Source organism: Ochlerotatus camptorhynchus, unplaced genomic scaffold, assembly GCF_037179485.1.
Source record: "Ochlerotatus camptorhynchus isolate MF236.1 unplaced genomic scaffold, CSIRO-AGI_Acam_v1.1 ptg000119l, whole genome shotgun sequence".
In the NCBI taxonomy this organism is placed as follows: Eukaryota; Metazoa; Arthropoda; class Insecta; order Diptera; family Culicidae; genus Ochlerotatus; species Ochlerotatus camptorhynchus.
In genome coordinates, this window is record NW_027040609.1 from 647,503 (window position 1) to 667,559 (window position 20,057).

Below are 20,057 nucleotides of genomic sequence, written 5' to 3' on the forward strand. Positions count from 1 at the left end.
GATTCGAAAAAAAATAATCCAAACTGTTCTTTGAAGACTTTTGAAGGCTTCTATCGACGGATGTATCACGTGAATAATTTGGAGTGCCAGTAAATTTTATCACCAACCTTGGAAGGCAAATCCGAATCAATCGCAAACACACGGCCGCTATCATATGCCACCAGAACCCAAAGTGAACAGAATCGTTGCCAAACGTACTCCTCGGAATGAGAACCACCCTCAAGGAATATTTACAAGCAGCGCTGTAAATTCTCAAAATCAATTGATCATTTTGATGAAAATGAGAAAAGCAGCTATCCGCTATCAAGGATCGTCCATTAATTATGTCACACTTTTAGAGGAGCGGGGGGGGGGGCTTTGTAAACTGTGACGAGCCACACACAAAAAAAATGAAGGTCCATACCAAAAATGTGACAAAGGGGGGAGGGGGGTTTAAAATGGGCCAAATATTCGTGACATAATTAATGGACCTTCCCTCAAAGGGGACCTCCTTCGAAAGGGTAATATCAGTTGCTTAGTCATTTGACGAAGGCATGGATCATTCTCATTTGAGAAACGCTTGACATCATTCAATTGAGTGTAACCTACACATAAACGGAGCTCTGGTCGGCATTCCGGCGAAAAAGCTAAGCCAACCCGACACCAACCTGACTTCTAGTAAACCCCAACCGGATGTTAACCCAACATAAACCCAAAAATGACCCGACGAAAACACGACATCGACCTTACATTTAGCTTACATTGATCCGACATCGGCTCGAGTTGTCTGTTCGGGACCATTTTGCTGGGTTTCTTCAATACTCCGATGTCGGATATCAAATGATAGTGAGTAACTCAATTGACAGTGACGATGAGCTTCGAATGAGAAAGGGGCTCTTCAAATTATGGTCATGTGAGAATATGGTCATGTGAGAATTATTTTTTTTTAAATTAATTGAATGGTTGTATTGGTCCATTTTTTTCCTTGATTTGTTGTCCGTAGATCTTGTTTTCCGTGCTGAGCACCAATGCTACTGACGCCAAGGAGGCAGCTCCCACACCTGGACCCTACCTATCGACCCATCAACTCATGAACCGGGGACCAACGGCTTTACTTCCCGAAGGAAGGCGTGATCAGATATGTTATGCCTCAGAACATCCCGGCGGCGCCGACTGAGATTGAACCCAGGCCTGCTGGGATGAGAGGTAATCACGCCTACCACTACACCACCGGCACCGCTCGGTTCATCTTAAATCGAATGATATGAAAATTAACAGCACTGCCTGCAAGCATCAGTCGAAGAATTTTTCGCCGAAACCTCAAGTAAACCGTCCACGGTCGTCACCGACTGGAAACGAAATTTAGGCCGACTTCAACAACCAACGTTGCTGCAAAAGAAACTGGACACCAGCAGCCAAATGACTCATGAAGATCGCATTCATCCGGATCGATTGAAATGACATTAAAATAATGTTTTCACATTTTTAGTCCGACCGTTGTATGCTAAATAATGTCCCTAGCTCGGTTTTACCCACCACAACGTAACAAGTTTTCCATAGATTATAGTTTGATTTGATAATTAAAAGATTGAAAACGAAAAAAAAAAAAAAAACAATACAAATTCAATGCATGATGGAAAAGTAAAAAAAATAAATAATAATAATAAATGCAATACACCGGTATTAAGCTGGAAAATCTGTGTGTCAAGACCGGTGTTCTGATGGCATCATCACACGTATGCCATCGGCAGTTACACAAGCCAAGGGTCGGTTTTGTTCTTGTCAAAAATTTTGCTCGTGATTATCGTGACATTTAAGTATTGTTGTTCCATCCGTGCACCACAGGGCCACTGATGCAGCGGTATGCTCCTCTGGTCGCGGAATTGGAAAGAATGGGAAGAACGATGTAAGCGTCGTTTACGTACCTATATCTATCTCCTGCGGCCGATGTTGGAGAGAATCTGCACGAACTGTACAAGCTGTAGCGTAGACACCATTAATTTTCATAATTAATTACATGCCTCTCGAATAAAATTCAGTCATTAATTATTAGCTACCTTGTCTGTATGTACACAGTTTTTTTCTCCTATTGCGATTTTATTTATTGTATGTGCTTACCTCGTTTATTTACAGTCTAGCATTCTTTTTTTCCGCTATGCTTGAACAGTCAACTGAAAACCTGCAGGTTTATTTGAATGTTTGCAAAAGTTAAAACCTATATGCCAACGTCTTTTCTTTGGCTGGAAGGGCAGCTCTCAATCTGCTAATCCACAAATTTTAGGGAAACAAACAACTAGTTTGCAGCTAGTAAAACAATTAAACGTCCATTATGCATTAGCTCCAGTCTCCGATGGTTGCAACAGACTCGTAGAGCATTTTGAACACATTCTTCCTGACCGAGAACATTTCAGCTAGTTTGCATTTTCAATCAGCGTCACAGCGTTATACTTGCATCAACCTCCAGATCAAGCTTTTCCAATAATTTTCCTTCCTGCTCACGCCGACGCAAAACAATTTTCCGAGTTTTCCCTATTCCATGACCGTCATTTTGCATTCACTCGCATGTATGCATCTTCTCGTCTCAACGGGCTTATCCTCTTTCCTGCCATAACAAAGTTTATTGCATTTTGATGGATGCATTATAATCAAAGTTGATTCAGAGTTTCATCATTCAACACCATTATAAAGCTTTAAAAATTTCCATAGCTATATAACTAACGCTACACCACGGAGAGACGGGGCCGGGAGGTAGAGAGAAAGGAAATAAAGCTTGCTCTTCCTCCGCTGCGCACAGCAATTTTATAATCCTTTAGAATCCTCTTGTTTGACTTTCCTCTCCCACTATGCCACACTTAATTTTCAGTCTACCATTTCCAGCTGATTATGCTTGATGATTTTTACTTAAAAATTTTCGCTCTATCTCTTTCTTCGTTGATGTGCATGAGTTTCACTATATAGATATGAATTTATAAGCAGCATAGAGTTTGAGTTTGATGTATGTGTGTGTGTGTATGGTAATCACTAACTTCCTAAAATATACAAGCGATCTCACAACTAGCGATCGTTCGATCTACCACAAGCAGCGATGCGTTATTTTGTATCGTTTGACTTTATGCACAGAGAAGGAGAATGGATTTTCGCTTCAAATCATTTAACTATCATGAATGGTTATTATCCTATTTCATTATTCCATCATTATTGTTTCGAAAGTTTCTCTACAGCTAAAAACATGCACACTGCACTTAGACACATTGCTCCTCGGGGACACCCGAATCTTCAAACACTCATTCCACATCCATTCGCAATCGACTGTTATATTTAGTCGGTGTTTTTATTCTCTTTTTGGCCATTTGCTCTCGCATTTATGTCGTCCTGAATGACATCCGACTGCTGCTGCTGTTGCTGGATACGACTGCCTCCGTAGAGATGTGCTTATGCTAATGAAGCCATCGACAGCCAAGACGATGACGGTGCCGGGTTATTCCAGCAAATGCGATGCTGTCATCTAACGGAATAGAGCAGAACAGTCAGCACCGATAGTAGGATGAGATGGAGCGGTTTGCTACTGGTCACTAATGAATTGGCACTCGAGTTTCCTCGACCTCGGGCAGCTTCCGCAAGACCTGTGGGGAAAACAAGCAGAGATTAGTTCGAAAGTGTGAAGGTATCAACACCACAGCACGATGTGGCTGTTTCAGTCGTTTTGCACCGCTTTACGATTGAGTTTTTGAGCGAAGATTGAGGATTGGATTGCGGATTTCTCGGTCGAGATGTATGTCCCTTCAAATTATTGAACGGTGATTTCTTGATGATTGGAGTCCAAGAGAATTGATTGAAAATGGATGCTTGTCAACATGCTTTAGCCTAGGACGAAGCACCTCTAATGGTTGTCAGTTAGATTTTCGATCTCAAGGGCTTGAGTTTGAAGCTGATAAGGTAGAGGTTGCTGAGGTTTAGAGTTCCATGAACTGGCCATTATTACGAATGTTCCGGATCATTCGAAGACTCCCATTTCAGTCTTAGAATCAAATTCATTAATTTATTAATCGATGCGAGACAAAGTGGTTGTCATTCACTTGAGTAAATGTATTGCAAATATTCAAATGAACGTCAAATGACAAAACGTCGAATGACAATAGGTCAAACGAACAAATGTCGAAGGTAAAAAATGTAGAATAAAGAAATGGTCGAGTGATGAGAAGGGGAACAAAATTTCGAATAGACAAATGGTCGAATGGTTCAACAATATACAAAAGGTCGAATGGACAAAAGATCAAATGGACAAAAGGTGGAATGGACAAAAAGTCGAATGGACAAAAGGTGGAATGGACAAAAAGTCGAATGGACAAAAGGTCAAATAGAAAAAAAAGAAGGTCAAATGGACAAAAAGATCGAATGCACAAATGAACCCAAAGAGGGTCAAAATTTCGAATAGCGCAAGGAGGAACAAAAATACACGACTAATGGTGACAAAAGGTCGAATGATCCACATAACTAATTCGGTTGATTGGATAAAAGGTCAAATAATTAGAAGGTAAACAAAAGGTCTAATGCGCAAATGGTCGCATGATCCAAGGAGGGACAAAAAATCGAATGGTACAACAAAGGAAATCAGTATAATAATGTATACTGATATCTTAAGAAAACAGAAGATTTTTTTTTTTTAGAGCACAGCTCTATCGAATAATTAAATTTTTATGTTCAATGTGTTTTTATGTTACTTCATACGTGAAGTTAACGATTTTCAGAGATGGTTAAAAATACTATCTAACATGAAGTTTTAGTGTGATATATTATCAGCTAGAAATAAATGTCGGAAAGGGTAGGTAGATAGTTCCGCTAGATTACGGCAGCATTTCCAACCAACTCTGAAAATCGCAAGCTTTACGTATGAAGCAACATAAAACACTTTGAATGTAACAACTTAAAGCGGGAGTAACCGTTAACAGTCCATTAAAGTGGTGAATCCATGAAACTTATCCTAGAGCTACGCGGTTTTTGTCGGTTTTTGACATAATAATGAGTTTGAGGTCTTCACATAAAAATGGACTCCGAAGTCCATGGAAATGGTTCTGCAGAAGATCTGAAACATCCTTAAATGTGGTAAATCCACGATACTGACTGATAGTTTACTTTTACTTTCTTTTGTGCTGGCTATTGTGGACTCTCTCATTTTTATTTTTCAGTTCATCAGGAAACTGCTTCAAAATTGACTCAGTTATGAATATTCATGTATCATTTCAGTTGAAAAACTTCAAACATAGTGGTTCAGAATGAGAATTCAGCCGTTAAAGAAGTCTTTGGGCTTTTCCTATAATATTTCTCATTTTTAGACGTTTAGTGAAGAATTTATTCTTTGATTTGTAGCCCTTAAAATAATTAATATTCAAAACTAACTTTTTTTTTTTTAATTTCAAGCAACTTTGAGACAGAAACATAGTTTCTATTTCTTAACGTTCTCATGAAGAGTAATTTTTCAGAATTAAATTAGCGTGCACCTGAAAAAGCAAGTTTTTTAGCCATAAATCTACTTTTTCAATTTTCTCATGATAGTCGTATTCACAAAACTATTAGAATATAATAAAATACACCAGTTCACTCTTAGCTGTCGGCACAAGCAGCTGTGTGCTGTTTCAGTGCGAATCGCGCGATAGTCTGATTTTCGATAGCAACTGAAGTTGTTTCGCTTTTTTCGTTGCCCCATTACACAGTGGTCCAGAATGAAGGTTTAGGTGAAAGCATATGTTTTGAGTCTGAAATTAACACTTTAGACTAAAAGTCTCTTCTACAAAGTTGTTCCTAATAGTTAGTCCCTCATTTTCATTACAGTGAATTCTAGGGTGGTTCTTATCATCAATAAAAAAAAATTAACTTTTTCGTTTGAATATATTAAAGTATACATTTTAGACAAAGTTATAGCTGAGCTAATTTCAAGCAACTTTGCATAAAAAAACTTTTTTGTATCTCTTAAATTGACCGATTTAGAGCTATTTCTTTTTAATTGAGATAGGGTGTCTCTAAAAAAAACAGTTGTTTTGTTCTAGTTTTCTTATTTCGACTTTCTCAGCAAAGGTGTTTTCAAATAACTTTTAGATCTTTAAAAGGCCCAAGTTTTCACTGCACAAAGCTTGTCAATATCTTTCGCCGATCAAGAGTTATTTACGTTTTTCTACTAAAAATATGCAGTTTTTAAATGTTAATATCTCTAGTTGGGGCAAACAAACAAAAAGTTTAAATGTTAATAAGAACCACCCTAGAATTCATTGTCATAAAAATGAGGGACTAACTATAAGAAACAACTTTGAATAAGAGACTTTAAGTCTAAAGTTTCAATTTAAGACTTTAAACATAATATTCCATCTAATTCTGCATTCTGGGCCACAGTGCATTGGAAGCAAAAAAAATCCGTTGAAAATACTGATGATTAGGATGAAGCTTCACACATGGCTCGGCGAAACCATTTATGGATGAAATTACAAATTTCATGAAAGCGATGGACGCGGATTCCGTGCAGATGATCGCTACATATTGAATTGCGGAGGAAAATCTATGTTTATCAAGTTCAAATCAGAAAAGTCCATTTGCTTGCTTGCTTGCTTTCCATTGCTTGTTGAACAACCGTGAAGAATTAACTTTTCATTATACCGATGGGAAGTCCGTCGAGGTACGCATGTCACTTGTTTACCGTTTAAAACGTGGAAGTGTACGACCTTCCACAAGTGGTCCCGGATTGCAATCTATAAAGCATTGGTGCTAGGGAAATACGGTGAAGTAAAGCTTGTATTTCGGGAGAAATTTACAGCTGCCTTGAGTATTGATATGCACACAGGTATGCAGGGTCTATATACAGATGTAAAAGTGGAGATTCCCAACTCACTACAAAGGGGAACATATTCTATCAAATGCTACAAATGTTTACTTTAATATTCAAACCGACACTAGGAAAATATACAACAAATTTTAAGTTATTAATTGCAAGGGCTACATGATTCGATGGAATTAGCAATACGTTATTGGTTAAACTCTATACGTTTATTTAAATTGAATTTGGTATAACTTTGGAGTCTCCCTTAGCTCAATCGGTAACGGCGCAGCTACAAAGCAAGACCATGCTACAGGTGGCTGGGTTCAACTACCGGTCCGGTCTAGGCTTTTTTGGACTGGAAAATTTCTCGGCTCTCTCTGGACTCAAAGTATGATTGTACTTGTCACACAATTATACTTATGCAAAAATGGTACAGGAATCAAATACTCAAATAGATGCACTTTGGTAGTGCATCTAGAACCAGGCATGAAAAGCCATTAACATTAATTTCGTGTATTCATTTATATTCGTTTGCCTCTAACTTTTTTCATCAGCAGATCAGAATGATGTATATTTTTTTCTGTTTTGCTATAAGCTACAATTTCTGTCAATTACCTAAATCTGTATCTCCTATGCATAAGGACCAGAACGAACGGGACCCACCACTGTTTTTCAGTGAATGTAAATTACATTCAATGGAAAACAATAACAAGCTCTACCCGCTCAAGTTCATCATGGATAAGAGGTACCGATAGGATTTATTGACAAAAGTTGTAACTTATATTAAAACCAACAAAAGCTTCATAAATTATTTTCAGAATTTTGTTGATGAAAAAAAAATTAGAGACAAATGAATGTAAATTAATACACGAAGTATTTGTAAATGTTTTTCCGTGCCTGTCTAGAACACTAAGTTGAGAACATTCAATAAGCTAATATGTGATAAGCAAAAAGTTTGAAATGCGAGGAAGAAGAAGATCGGTATAACTATTTTTTTTTTAATTTAAGTAGATACAGAAATTTTTCAATTAAAAACGTACGTCTTAAAAAGCTTCAAAAGACTTTTGAAAATTACTTTCATGCGAAATTTCAAATAAAAAAGTAAGCTCTACAACGAGAACGTTAAGAGATATACATAATGTTTCTGGCACAAATTTGCTTTAAATTACCTCAACTTCTACTTTGCTGAATATTGTATGTCTTTATTTCAAACGATTTTTGAATATGTACTAATTTCTGAACCACCCTGTTGTTTTCGACCATCAAAAGAAGTGCAAAACTTCACCCATGACATCAATTATTAGAACAAAAGTACTACTTTTTTTTTAATTTTACGTTAGGGTAGCCCACTGAAAACCATATGTAACCTTTTTATGTAAACATGCAAGTCACTTAAAAGAAAAATTTGAAGCTTTTTAAGACGCATATTTTGCAAAAAAAATTGTCTGAACATCATTAACTGTATTTAAAAAAATAAAACAGTTATATTTTGAAAATAAATTAATTTGAGGGCCGCCTTAATGCTTACAAGCACAAGCCAAGGAAATTTTCAAGCACAAAAACTTCACCAAAAACATCAAACGTCTAAATATTACATCAGAAGCTCTAAGACTACTATTCCTGCTAAATTCCTATTCTGGACAACTGTGCAATGTTGTCAAAACGGAGGAGCAAAACTTCCCAACAGAGATGATAAAGTTTGCAAATGTTTTCGAATAGTGACAACAGTCACATTCAAAATATAAGAACTTTTATGCTCATATATTATAACCAGGGTGCCTTCCATTCATTTTGGCCAAAAATGAATTATGAAATTTTGGAATAATAAGAAATTATGATAATATTTTGATTGTGTAAGCTCTTCACTCTTCGCGAAGAGGCGATCAGAAAATCGCTCATTGTGACTCTGTTAAAGCTAAATTTGCAGGTGTTATATGTTAAACGCAAACTTTACATTTTTTTTTCCTATTACGTACTGATGCAAAATAACATCATCATATCTTATTATTCCATTATTTAAAAAGAAAAAAATAACCAAAATTAATTGAAGGCATCCTGATTATAACCATAATATTTTAATCATATATAAAACCAACAAGAAATCATCTAAAAATCATGTAAAGGGTGTTAGTGATTATTGGACCCCTCCAGTAAGGGTTGATGCATATATTATGTCACGCTCTAGGGGGGGAGGGGGTCTAAGATTTTATGACAAGCAATGGATTGAGTATATGATAAACTTCACGATAGGGGGGGGGAATTCTCCTCCATTTAGCGTGACATAATTAATGCATGGGCCCTAAGAAAGTCAAAAATGATAAGATGATCACATCCTCTTAAATCCTAATATGATGTGAATAGATTCAGAAAATCGATCAATATTGAGTAAGGAACATTTACATAAATAGATCAATTTTTCATATGGGTGCTCATTTTTCGCCCAAGGTTGTTCGGTGTAAAATTTAGTCAAACCAAGTTATTTTCTTTTAACTATTAAATCTTATAAAAAAAATGTTACCCACTATAAGAAATCTTAGAAAAAACAAACATGTCTCTTTTTCCCTTTCATAATTTGTGGATGATCTCAAGTGCACCGCAAATAAAAGGTGTATCAAAATGTTTGCTTTTTTCCAGTTCGGGATATTTTGGCTAGACGCGATCTGGAGTTTATGCAACTCATATATGTTTTCTTGAAGAATATTAACCATAGATTGTAAGTTTGATTAACCTTGTGTTTAGTTTGTGTTTTGTATGTGTGTGTGTATGTTTTTTTTTGTAGATTTGTTTCTGTAATAATTGTATAATTACAGAGTTGGTATAACTATGATAGGATTAAGTATATGTTTTAGAAATAGTGAAATTTTTTAATCATAAATCATATTCCAAATCTCTTTTTTCCTCTCCTGATCCAAACAATTGTCATCCACTAACCTCGAGAAGACTGCGAGTAATCGGTTCCAATCCTTTAATTTTAGATTTAAGACATTTATAATGTATAAAGAAAATGGTAACTTGGCTCTATAAAGTTTATTCGATTGAGCCTGTACAAATAAAGTAATTAACAAAAAAAAATGTTTGCTTTTAGAAATGCATACAACCTTTTTCAATCAAAATAAATACAACATTTTTCAATCAAAAACAAATTTTTCAATGTCAAACAATCTACGGACGCTAAAAGTTCTATCAAAACCATTTGCTTTGAAATACTTCGAGGAATAGCTGAATAATGACATTTCAAGCAGAAAATTTTAAACCAGTGTTTCAGTAATAATGAACAGTATGGTATAATCGGTTGAACCAAATTCTAGTTCTTACTATACAGAGAACTGTCTTGAGGCTACCAGAACCCTCGTTTCGTTCAAAACTTCTTTCTGTTATATTGATTACAATTTATTTCTATAGAACTCATGGAGCTCTGTCATCAATTGTACGATTTGAATATTTCATATATGTTCCGAATCTTCCTGACAACCGTCCTATGGCCCTCAGAGCTCAAGTATATTTCATGAATTCAATTTAGTTCATATATACTGTAACTCGAAAAAAATCTCGAAGCTCTTAAGTCATTCTCATCACTTGACCACTTTCATGGATGTTTTAAATCTTTCGAAAGAGACCCAAGGCTCACATTCGGGTCTTCTGAGGAAAAAAACTGTAAATTTCACAATCAGAGCTATCATCCTTAGTTTTTGCTCGAGGAGAGATTTCCAACTGTTCAAAGATATTTCGAGTGCAACTCCAGCATCAAATAATCAAGCTTTCTCTTTGAAGTGCATCAAATAAAAACATAGAAAAAAAACTATAAAGTTTGTGCCATGCACTGATACAATGAAACAGCGACCAGTATCCACTAGACGACTTTTTCAATTAAATCAACAGTCAACTATTTTATACAACTTCAATTACACTGCCACTCGTTCATCACAAGCTCGCCAACGAGACAGAATCATCGCTCTCGAGCAGCAGACCAGATGAAAGGGACCGGAAATAATCCCCTGGAATACTCGATTTTTTTTTTCGAGCGGCAGGGCTCTATATCACCTACCTCCAATTATATTTAATTGATCGTCGCTTGTTTGCACTCCACCCGGATGAATTTTGATTTCTGGAACGAGAAAAAGGAGCAGAGGAAAAATGAGTCAGCGTGGAAAACAATGGAAAAATTGCCAAACAAATCATCCCCACGAGTGGAACAAAAGGGAGTAAATCAAAAGTTCTATATTCACACCGGAAGCGAAATCAACGACGGCAGCGATAGCTATTATAATAGAGTGAAAACAACAGCAACAGAGAACACCACCCAGATGACAATGACAATCAAACAAGATGGAAACGACGACGATTGCAAGGACTACAACAACGGCGATGATGATGATGATGATGATGTTGTACGAGTTTCTTCAATCCTGCGATCGTGCCGGTTGTTGATGGTGCAAAAAATAGCGCAAAACGAACGGGAAAATTATAAATGAATTGATTGAATGAATGGAAGTGATTGTTTGTTTGGAAGAAAAATCTAATTAGTTCAGGCCCTTTTGTGCTTGTTCTCCGGCGCAGTTCGTGTTCGTGGCAGCTTAAAACGAAGGACGAGCATAGAGTGCTTCACGTACCCGCACATAGGTGTATTCTCCGGAATGAAAAAGACCGGCGCGACCATTGGAATACGACCACCGAAAGCTGCTCTATGAATGGGAAGCTATGGCCCATGCTCCGACCGACAGACGGGAAATGACGCACGTTGGTTCTTTTGATCGAGACGGTTCGTTAAGAACGTCAGTTTACATTCATCATCCTGCTAACATTCGGTAAACAGAACCAGCGTGAAACGTGATTGTGACAGAGATGGAGCCAATAAACTCACCGAGCGGATGGCTGTTGTCAGTTGTACCTAGAGTTAAAGTATACCACGTTTGGCTGACATGCAAGGGCTATATTAAATTATGTTTTGTGACTTGAACCCTTCTTGATGATATTTTTGACTCTATTCATTCGCATTTCAATTTGGATTACATAGGGTAAATTATGGCTTCGGCACCCATTGACTGTTTTCGGAAACCGAAATTGAAACGTTAATTTCACTGTATTTTCCCATCAAAACTCTTCGCTGAATGTATTAAGCCGATTCCTTACCTTTTCAGCTTCAATCTGATTACATTTTTACGACTGTGCAATCCTGTTATGCCATATTTTTCTTTAAATTAAATATACACACTACAAAATAGGTTGATTTCGAGTTGCCGATAATAGAACAGCTGATTAACACGCAGTTCAAATGGAAAGGGTGCCGAAGAAAAAGAGACTGCCGACAATAGTCACTCTCACCTGAGAAGTTTGGAGCGTTGTAAAAACATGTTCAACCCGTTTTGATCAATTCTGTCGATTGAAATTGGTAGAACAGCAAGCAGCAGATAAATGTCAACAAACAAACCTGTCATGTATGAGTGTGACGCTGAGAAATCGCTAATAGAAGTTCGGACGCTGCTTAGATTGACGAGAATATGTAAATTCCCCTACTTTAATTTCTGTTTAGGGATTTAATTTCACACTAAAGATAGGTCCAGATTTTATGTGAATAGCACTAATCTCGTTCATCGTTAATTACTCGCTGTCTCACATATGAATAATCATTAAATGGGACGAATTATTAAACGTTTATACGAGACAGATAGAACGCATTAGGTTTGAAGTTATATGTTTAAAGCGTAAACCCGAACATGGAGTTAAATCAAAACATCAAAGTATATGTAACCCATTTTATATTATTCCTTAGCATGGGCTCATGCATGACTCTGACGGCAGTATTTGAATGCAAAAATTCAGTAACAAATCAAGTTTTCCGAATTTTCATATACTGTTCTGATTTTATATTTCGAACACTTTATAATGATATCTTGAAATACCTATACACCAATATGGAATAAACATTAAAAATATATAAAGCTTGTTCCTTTAGTCAGCCTGTGGTTTAACAGCCATTTTTTTTATAGGTATCACCCCGGAATGATAATATTGCTGGCGAAAATATTAACACGCTTCCAACATTCTAAAAAAATGAAGTGTCCGAATTATGAATCACATGTTTTACTGTGAAAAAACGAGATTTATGTTTCGGGCAAGACAGTTTTATTCATTTATTTAATAATTTCATAAGATTAAACAACATTAAACATGAATTCAAATATGAGGTTCGTATAATACGTAACGTATAATGATTCTTAGGAGCCCTAGCTAAATTACACTTTTTTCGAAAAGTTTTTATATTTACTTTAAAATATCATCTCATGTAGCTCAATGTAAGGATACTCAAGCTTAGTATTGAGGAAATGAAACTAAATAATGTGTTACTATAAATTATATGTCCATGAGCCGTACATGCCTTAAGTGTCTGATACATGAATCTGAATAACAGTATTGTGGTTATCTTGAAAAAATGTATTTGTGTAAACTTGAACAATTAAAACTAAATATCGAAATTTAAATTCTAAATTTTTCATGGCAAATACACACTAACTATCTAAATCTAAAACTAGGTGAATGTAGATTCAATAAACAGCATTAAATACGCCACAGTTAAAATACATAGAACATCTTCGCGAGTTTTCATTTAACCGTAGTTTAGCAAAATAAAACAAATGCAAGAGGCCTAGGCCCCCTCCAGATAAATTTTCTAGCTACGCCAATGATTCCGTGTTCCCGTTTGAGCATCCGTGAAGAAATGACTGAACGTATAGTGTCCGTTTACGTCCGTTTCGGTATTCGTCCCAAACTTGACCATTTCATGGCACCGAACCAACAGACGCCCTTATGTGCAACAACAGTTGAGTAAAGGTTGAACACGACAAAAACGCTGCCATTAAGGCATTTTTTGAATAATATCTCAAGACCAACAATTGAAAAGGTCTCAACTACATTTTGTAAACAAACTTTGTAAGGCCATTTTCTCGCGAACCAAAACCTACATTCGCAAACCTAAATCACAATCGGGTAGAGGAAAATTTCCCCTACCTGTTCATTTTGTTAGTATGCGTTGGCGTTTTGGCGGTTCGCAACAAAATGGCCTTCCATGATTTGTTTACAAAATGTAGTTGAGGCCTTTTCAGTTGTTGGTCTTGATCTTTCAAAATTTCACTGAAGTAAGCAAAGAGTGTATATAATCACAGTCAGCCTGACAGTTGTCGATGGAATTCCTGAGCAGGAATTGTATACCTCGGTTGACAAAAAGAAGTCGAAATTCCCCAAAAAGTTCCTTGTCTGGCAAGCAATCTGCAGTTGTGAGATGAAAAGCGAAACTTTCGTTAGTTCTGCGGCCATGAACCAGCAAATTTAACAAGAGGGTGTGCCTACGAAATAGACGACTAGCATGTCTGGAGCAGCAAGAGATGGATTGCCTATTTTGGCCGGACTTAGCAATCTACCACTATTTAAATTCCACCAAACAGTGGTGCAGCGAAAATGGTGTCACAGTTGTTCCCAAGGAAATGTGTCCGGCCAATACTCCGGAGCTAAGGCCAATTGCGAAATAGTGGTCAATTGTAAAGCACATGCTGAAGAAAAAACTACTTGAAGGATTTCAAGCGGAAATGGAATTTGGCAGCCACACAAGTGGGAACAGGGCTCGTGCAAAAGATGATGGGCCATGTACGAAGAAAAGTTTGAGCAATAGCCTGTGGTAAGAAAGAAAACTGAAACAATGGTCTTACAATAAGCATAATACCTACTAATGTATAGCTGTTTCATTTAACTATGAAAAATAAAACGCATTTTCAAACCCATCAAGATTGCTCAGAAAGGTGCACCCTTAGGGTGAAATGAAACAGATCTACAAATGTTCAATAAGGAACAAATACACAAGGTTTGAGCGATATCGGAGTATTTTTTTTTCGGTTGTGCTTTTTTTCATAGAATTTCTGTTTTTATATATTTTTTAAAAATCATTCAAGTTTTATAGTTTTCATAATACCAACATTTGATTGAACGCATAATTTTTAATGAATAAATTTGCATGAACACTTTTCCAAAGTTTAACCGGTCTCAAGTTATTGCGAATTTTTAAAATAGGAAATGATATATTACCATTAGTTTAGACCTTTTCGGAATGTTAGTCACGATGTTCAGCTATTAAATGTATGTATGACAAGATATATGATGATTGCATATTATATTACCTTTTAAATCACCCTCATAAAGGGTGATACGGTCAAAATTTGGTCAAGGGAAAACGCGTGTAAATCGGTGAAATCGTTTATTTAAAAAATCAAATTAAATTTCTTTTTCAAGTTCAATTAGTATAAAATTCAGGAAAAATATTCAGTTAGGCTTCCGCTTTTCCAAATCCGAATTGCCGGGCCTTACGCTTGACCCCTGCCATCAGATTTTGTACAGCCACCTTGTCCACCTTCTTCGCCGCAGAAAGCCTTGAACTGCTGCTCGCCCTTAGCAGTTTTTTTGGTCTTCTTTAGGTTCCGCTTGACAATAGCCCAGTATTTCTCAATTGGGCGGAGCTCTGGCGTGTTGGGAGGGTTCTTGTCCTTGGGAACCACCTGCACGTTGTTGGCGGCGTACCACTCCATGGCCTTTTTACCGTAATGGCAAGATGCCAAATCCGGCCAAAACAGTACGGAACAACCGTGTTTCTTCAGGAAAGGCAGCAGACGTTTATTCAAACACTCTTTCACGTAAATTTCTTGGTTGACAGTCCCGGAAGCTATGAAAATGCTGCTTTTCAAGCCACAGGTACAGATGGCTTGCCAAACCAGATATTTCTTTGCGAACTTTGACAGTTTCATGTGCTTGAAAACATCTGCTACCTTTCCCCTTCCTTTTGCCGTATAAAACTCCTGTCCCGGAAGCTGCTTGTAGTCGGCTTTGACGTAGGTTTCGTCGTCCATTACCACGCAGTCAAACTTCGTCAGCATCGTCGTGTACAGCCTCCGGGATCGCGCTTTGGCCGTCGTATTTTATTTATCATCGCGATTTGGAGTCACTACCTTCTTGTAAGTCGATAGTCCGGCTCGTTTTTTGGCTCGATGCACGGTTGTAGACGATACACCCAGCTTATTTGCGGCATCTCGGAGAGAGAGGTTAGGGTTTCGCTTGAAACTACCGGCAACTCTCTTTGTCGTCTCAGCGGCTTCCGGTTTTCGATTTCCCCCGATCCAGACTTCCTGGCTGTCGACAAACGTTCCCCAAACACTTTAATTACATTTGTAACGGTTGATTTGGCAACTTTTAGCGATTTTGCCAACTTTGCGTGCGAGTAGCTCGGATTTTCGCGATGCGCGAGCAAAATTTTGATACGCTGCTCTTCTTGCTTGGACGGCATTTTGACAACTGAAGAGTGAATTTCAAAATCAAAATAAGAGCAACATTCTACACACACACACCTTCAAAATGAGGGGTGTTCAGGTTTTTTAAATGCAAAATTGAAAGAAATACGTCAAGTTGATATTGACCAAATTTTGACCGTATCACCCTTTACATGTCAACATCACCCGTTCTATTTTAAATTCAGCAAAAGAAAAACAAGTTGATGTTGTCCGATACTAGATTCACGAAAAATCAAAACATTAAGGGGGTATCAGAAATCAATTTATCTTTTAATAACGATTTAGCAGGATTTTCTTTTAGTGTATATATATATTTTCAGGTGGACCATACTATTACCTACTCAGGCGTCATTTTAGTCTATCTATCTCTACATATATATAAAAATGAATTTCTGTCTGACCCTTATAGACTCGGAAACTACCGAACCGATAGGCGTGAAAATTTGTATGCAGGAGTTTTTGGGGCCAGGAAAGGTTCTTATGATGGTTTGAGACCCCTCCCCTTTCTGTAAGGGGGGCTCCCATACAAATGAAACAGAAATTTCTGCATAACTTGAGAACTAATCAAGCAAATGGAACCAAATTTAGCATGTGGATGTCATAGGAGGTAGCCCCTTTAGATAAGAGGGGGGAGGCTACGTATAATATAGCATGCTTTTTTTAATTGGCGCATAAACTCAAGATAATATTGAATAACGAGCAAGGCCGGGCACACTCAGCTATTACCTACTATGATTTTTTGAAAAAAATTAAACGCATTTTTTACGTAAGCCTTTATGAACAATTAGTTCGGATTTTTTTTAATTTTTCTCAATGAAAAATATCATATTGGGTAGCAACTAACATGTGTGCAATATTTCATTCAAATCGAAGAAATTCATGCCTAACCGATTTGCTATTTGTCGTGGAAACGAGATTATGAAACTATCAGAAGTGATGTTTTCGTGCTAAAATGTGTTGAAAAATATCAAAGACACCAGTTTGAAAAAATAAAACATCCACAATGGCTTTTTTTTTTTGAAAAATAAGAATGATCGCCCATAACACACAATTATGCAAAGTTCAATGCAAATTGGAGAAGGTCGAGTTAATTTTTTATTGTTTTATCATTTTAGCCTGGAACTGATTTAAATTGACATTTGAAGAAATTGATAACAAAAGTACTTACGTCGAATAAACTAGTTGTTTAAGATTTGTTCGATTAGAACTGAATTCGACGATTCGATTGGAACTTTGTGATACCAGCCGTCCAAACGTTTACTGAAAAGCTTTACTACTGTTTTTTAACCACTGCGTCCATTATTTGCGAGTGGACGGCTAATTGCCTGAACACATCTTTTCTCAGTCTGGTATAATATGGTTTATAAAACAAACTACCTTTTCAGGATTTGCAGACCAAATTTGACTAGGTTGTAAGCTAATACTTCCAATAAATTTAGTTCTACGCTTGTGTAATGCACCACAACTGCAGATCAGATGTTCCGAGGTTTCACGTTCCAAATTACAGAAACGATAGATATCACTCTGAACCCGACCAATTTTCTTCATGTGATATCTGCTAGGACAGTGCCCAGTTTCTAGGCCAGTGTATATACTAAGAGCACTTTTATTGAAAAAAAAAGTTGGAGAGTGGTGTACAAGACACGACCGCATTGTTGACGTAGGACTACGAGATTTTTGTTCGATTTTCTAGTTTGTTGTTTCGGATATTATTTTGGAATTAAGTGAATTTCATAACTCAACTCTTTTGTAGAAAGTTGTGGTGGCCCTGAACTGTGATGGTTTCTTTATGGCAAGCTTTGCTATAATCACTGGACCTCGTGGTTATTCGCGTTTATACATATCACTTGCGCAGGAAATCAGATTGGCACGGCATTTGTGAACACAGAACTTTTCGGGAACATTCACGCCAAAGAACACCAACACACTTTTTGTTACATGCCTCATGCATGTAACAAATGAAATTTTGATTGACTTTCTTTTTGAACAATGTACATAAACTACTCCCATCATGAGTAGTTTGCTATCAAGTAGCGACACTGGCTCCTCTCCTTTTGTACTCTCTGTACTTTAAGTCTATACTCTATGTAACTACTCTGTATTATTTAACGGTTCGAACGATTTCGAAGATGTCGCGCAGCAGGAGAATGCAACGATGAGTTTATGAAAGAGAAACGGAATAAATTGAACCCACCGATAAGACTACAAATAGAACATAATTTATTTCCCTAAAAAAATTATTTGATTTTTGTATCATTTTGATGTATTTAGTGACAAATTGAATGGGTGAATCATGGGTTACTCTATATAAATTCTATTCTAACTCTTTTCTGTAATGAACTTGGTGGCCCTAAAAAGGGCCCTTTTTTACGTTGGTGGTAAGTTTTAACCCCCGAAACCGTAAGAGTGCGTCCTTGTCGCTTCAGAGTGTAGATGACATCCATGGCCGTGACGGTTTTGCGCTTGACGTGTTCAGTGTAGGTGACGGCATCACGGATTTTTCTAGGAACACCCTAAGTACACCTCATGTTTCATCGTAGATATAACCGGAAATACGCTTGACACCACCACGTCGAGCCAGACGACGAATGGCAGGCTTGGTAATACCCTGGATGTTAACACGCAGAACTTTCCGATGACGCTTGGCGCCTTCTTTACCAAGAGCTTTGTCTCCCTTTCCACGACCAGTCATTGTTGCTTGATGTTTGTCGTTGAACGGGTGAATCGAAACTATGCCAAAAGCGTAGTTAGCAACCTGATATATAGACAACCAGCTCTTCCAGTACCATATTTTCTCGCTTCTCATTGGCTACATACAGTCATGATGATGCAGCTTTGTTGATATTGGGAAATTCTGCGTGATAACATCCAGGGCCTGCCATCCGTCGTCTGGCTCGACGTGGTGGTGTCAAGCGTATCTCCGGTCTGATCTACGAGGAAACCAGAGGTGTGCTGAAGGTGTTCCTAGAAATTATGATCCGTGATGCTGTCACCTGTACTGAACACGCCAAGCGCAAAACCGTCACGGCCATGGATGTCATCTACGCTCTGAAGCGACAGGGACGCACTCTGTATGGTTTCGGAGGTTAAAACTTATCACCGACGTAACATTGGTGGCCCTGATTTCAAAAAAGAGTTAGAAAAGAATTTATATAGAGCATCCCCTGCTTCCGAGTTTGGTTACAGGATTACAACTCTGGAAAGCAGCGGAACCGGTGGTGTAGTTGGTAAGTTTTTTTTTTTTTAAGCTTTATTAAAGAGATTTTCAGCCTTAGGCTAGTTCATCTCTAGTACACCCAACCGGTGGATGTAAGATTCGCTTACAATTATGTGGGATTCATCATCAGAGGATGTAAGTGGAGACCGCATGAACCGAGGATGCGATATACCTAGCTGCGGTCCGATGTAAGAAAATTGGAGACCGAAAAATGTGGAGTGTATTAGTGAGTGAAATTAATTATGTCGAAAAAAATAGAAAAAAGGTTGCCGACTGGACTCGAACCACGGACGTTGCGACTATCAGACCTGTGCTTTCTCCACTGCTCTCTCCATGCTTCTGAATATGGTCAGCGCTCATTTTCTCGCATGCTCGACTTCGTATGCTTTTTCTGCTGGAGAGATTCGAGATAAGTGTGTGCGTCGTTCTACAATGTTCTACAATGTGCGTCGTTCTACAAGCTTACTGGTATAGCCGAAAGCGTAGATGGAACACGAAATAAAAAAAGACAAAAAACCATTACATCACCTGCATGGTCAATTTCTAACATTCGTTGCGATGTTCATGAACAGAGGATGATAGGAAACGGAACTAACATTCATTGTAATAGATTTTTGGTTTGCGTGTAGTTGGTAAGTGTAATTACCTCTCACTCAGGTTAGCATAATTACCTGGGTTCAATCCCAGTCGGCACCACTGGGATGTTTTGAGGCATAACATCTCTGATCAC

The 20,057-nt window shown here is 37.5% G+C and overlaps 1 protein-coding gene across 1 annotated transcript in view; it reads right to left on the reverse strand.

Moving 5' to 3' along the window:
* Positions 1-1,041: 1,041 nt before the first annotated feature.
* Positions 1,042-20,057, reverse strand: part of LOC135699843 (uncharacterized) — a gene marked incomplete at its 5' end in the record, with an annotated part of 36,858 nt that continues 17,842 nt past the window's right edge. Inside the window, 2 exons of the mRNA XM_065220197.1 lie at positions 1,042-3,602; positions 10,830-10,889. Of these exons, the coding sequence (XP_065076269.1) occupies positions 3,481-3,602; positions 10,830-10,889 (182 nt within the window). The remainder of the gene's footprint in view (positions 3,603-10,829; positions 10,890-20,057) is intronic.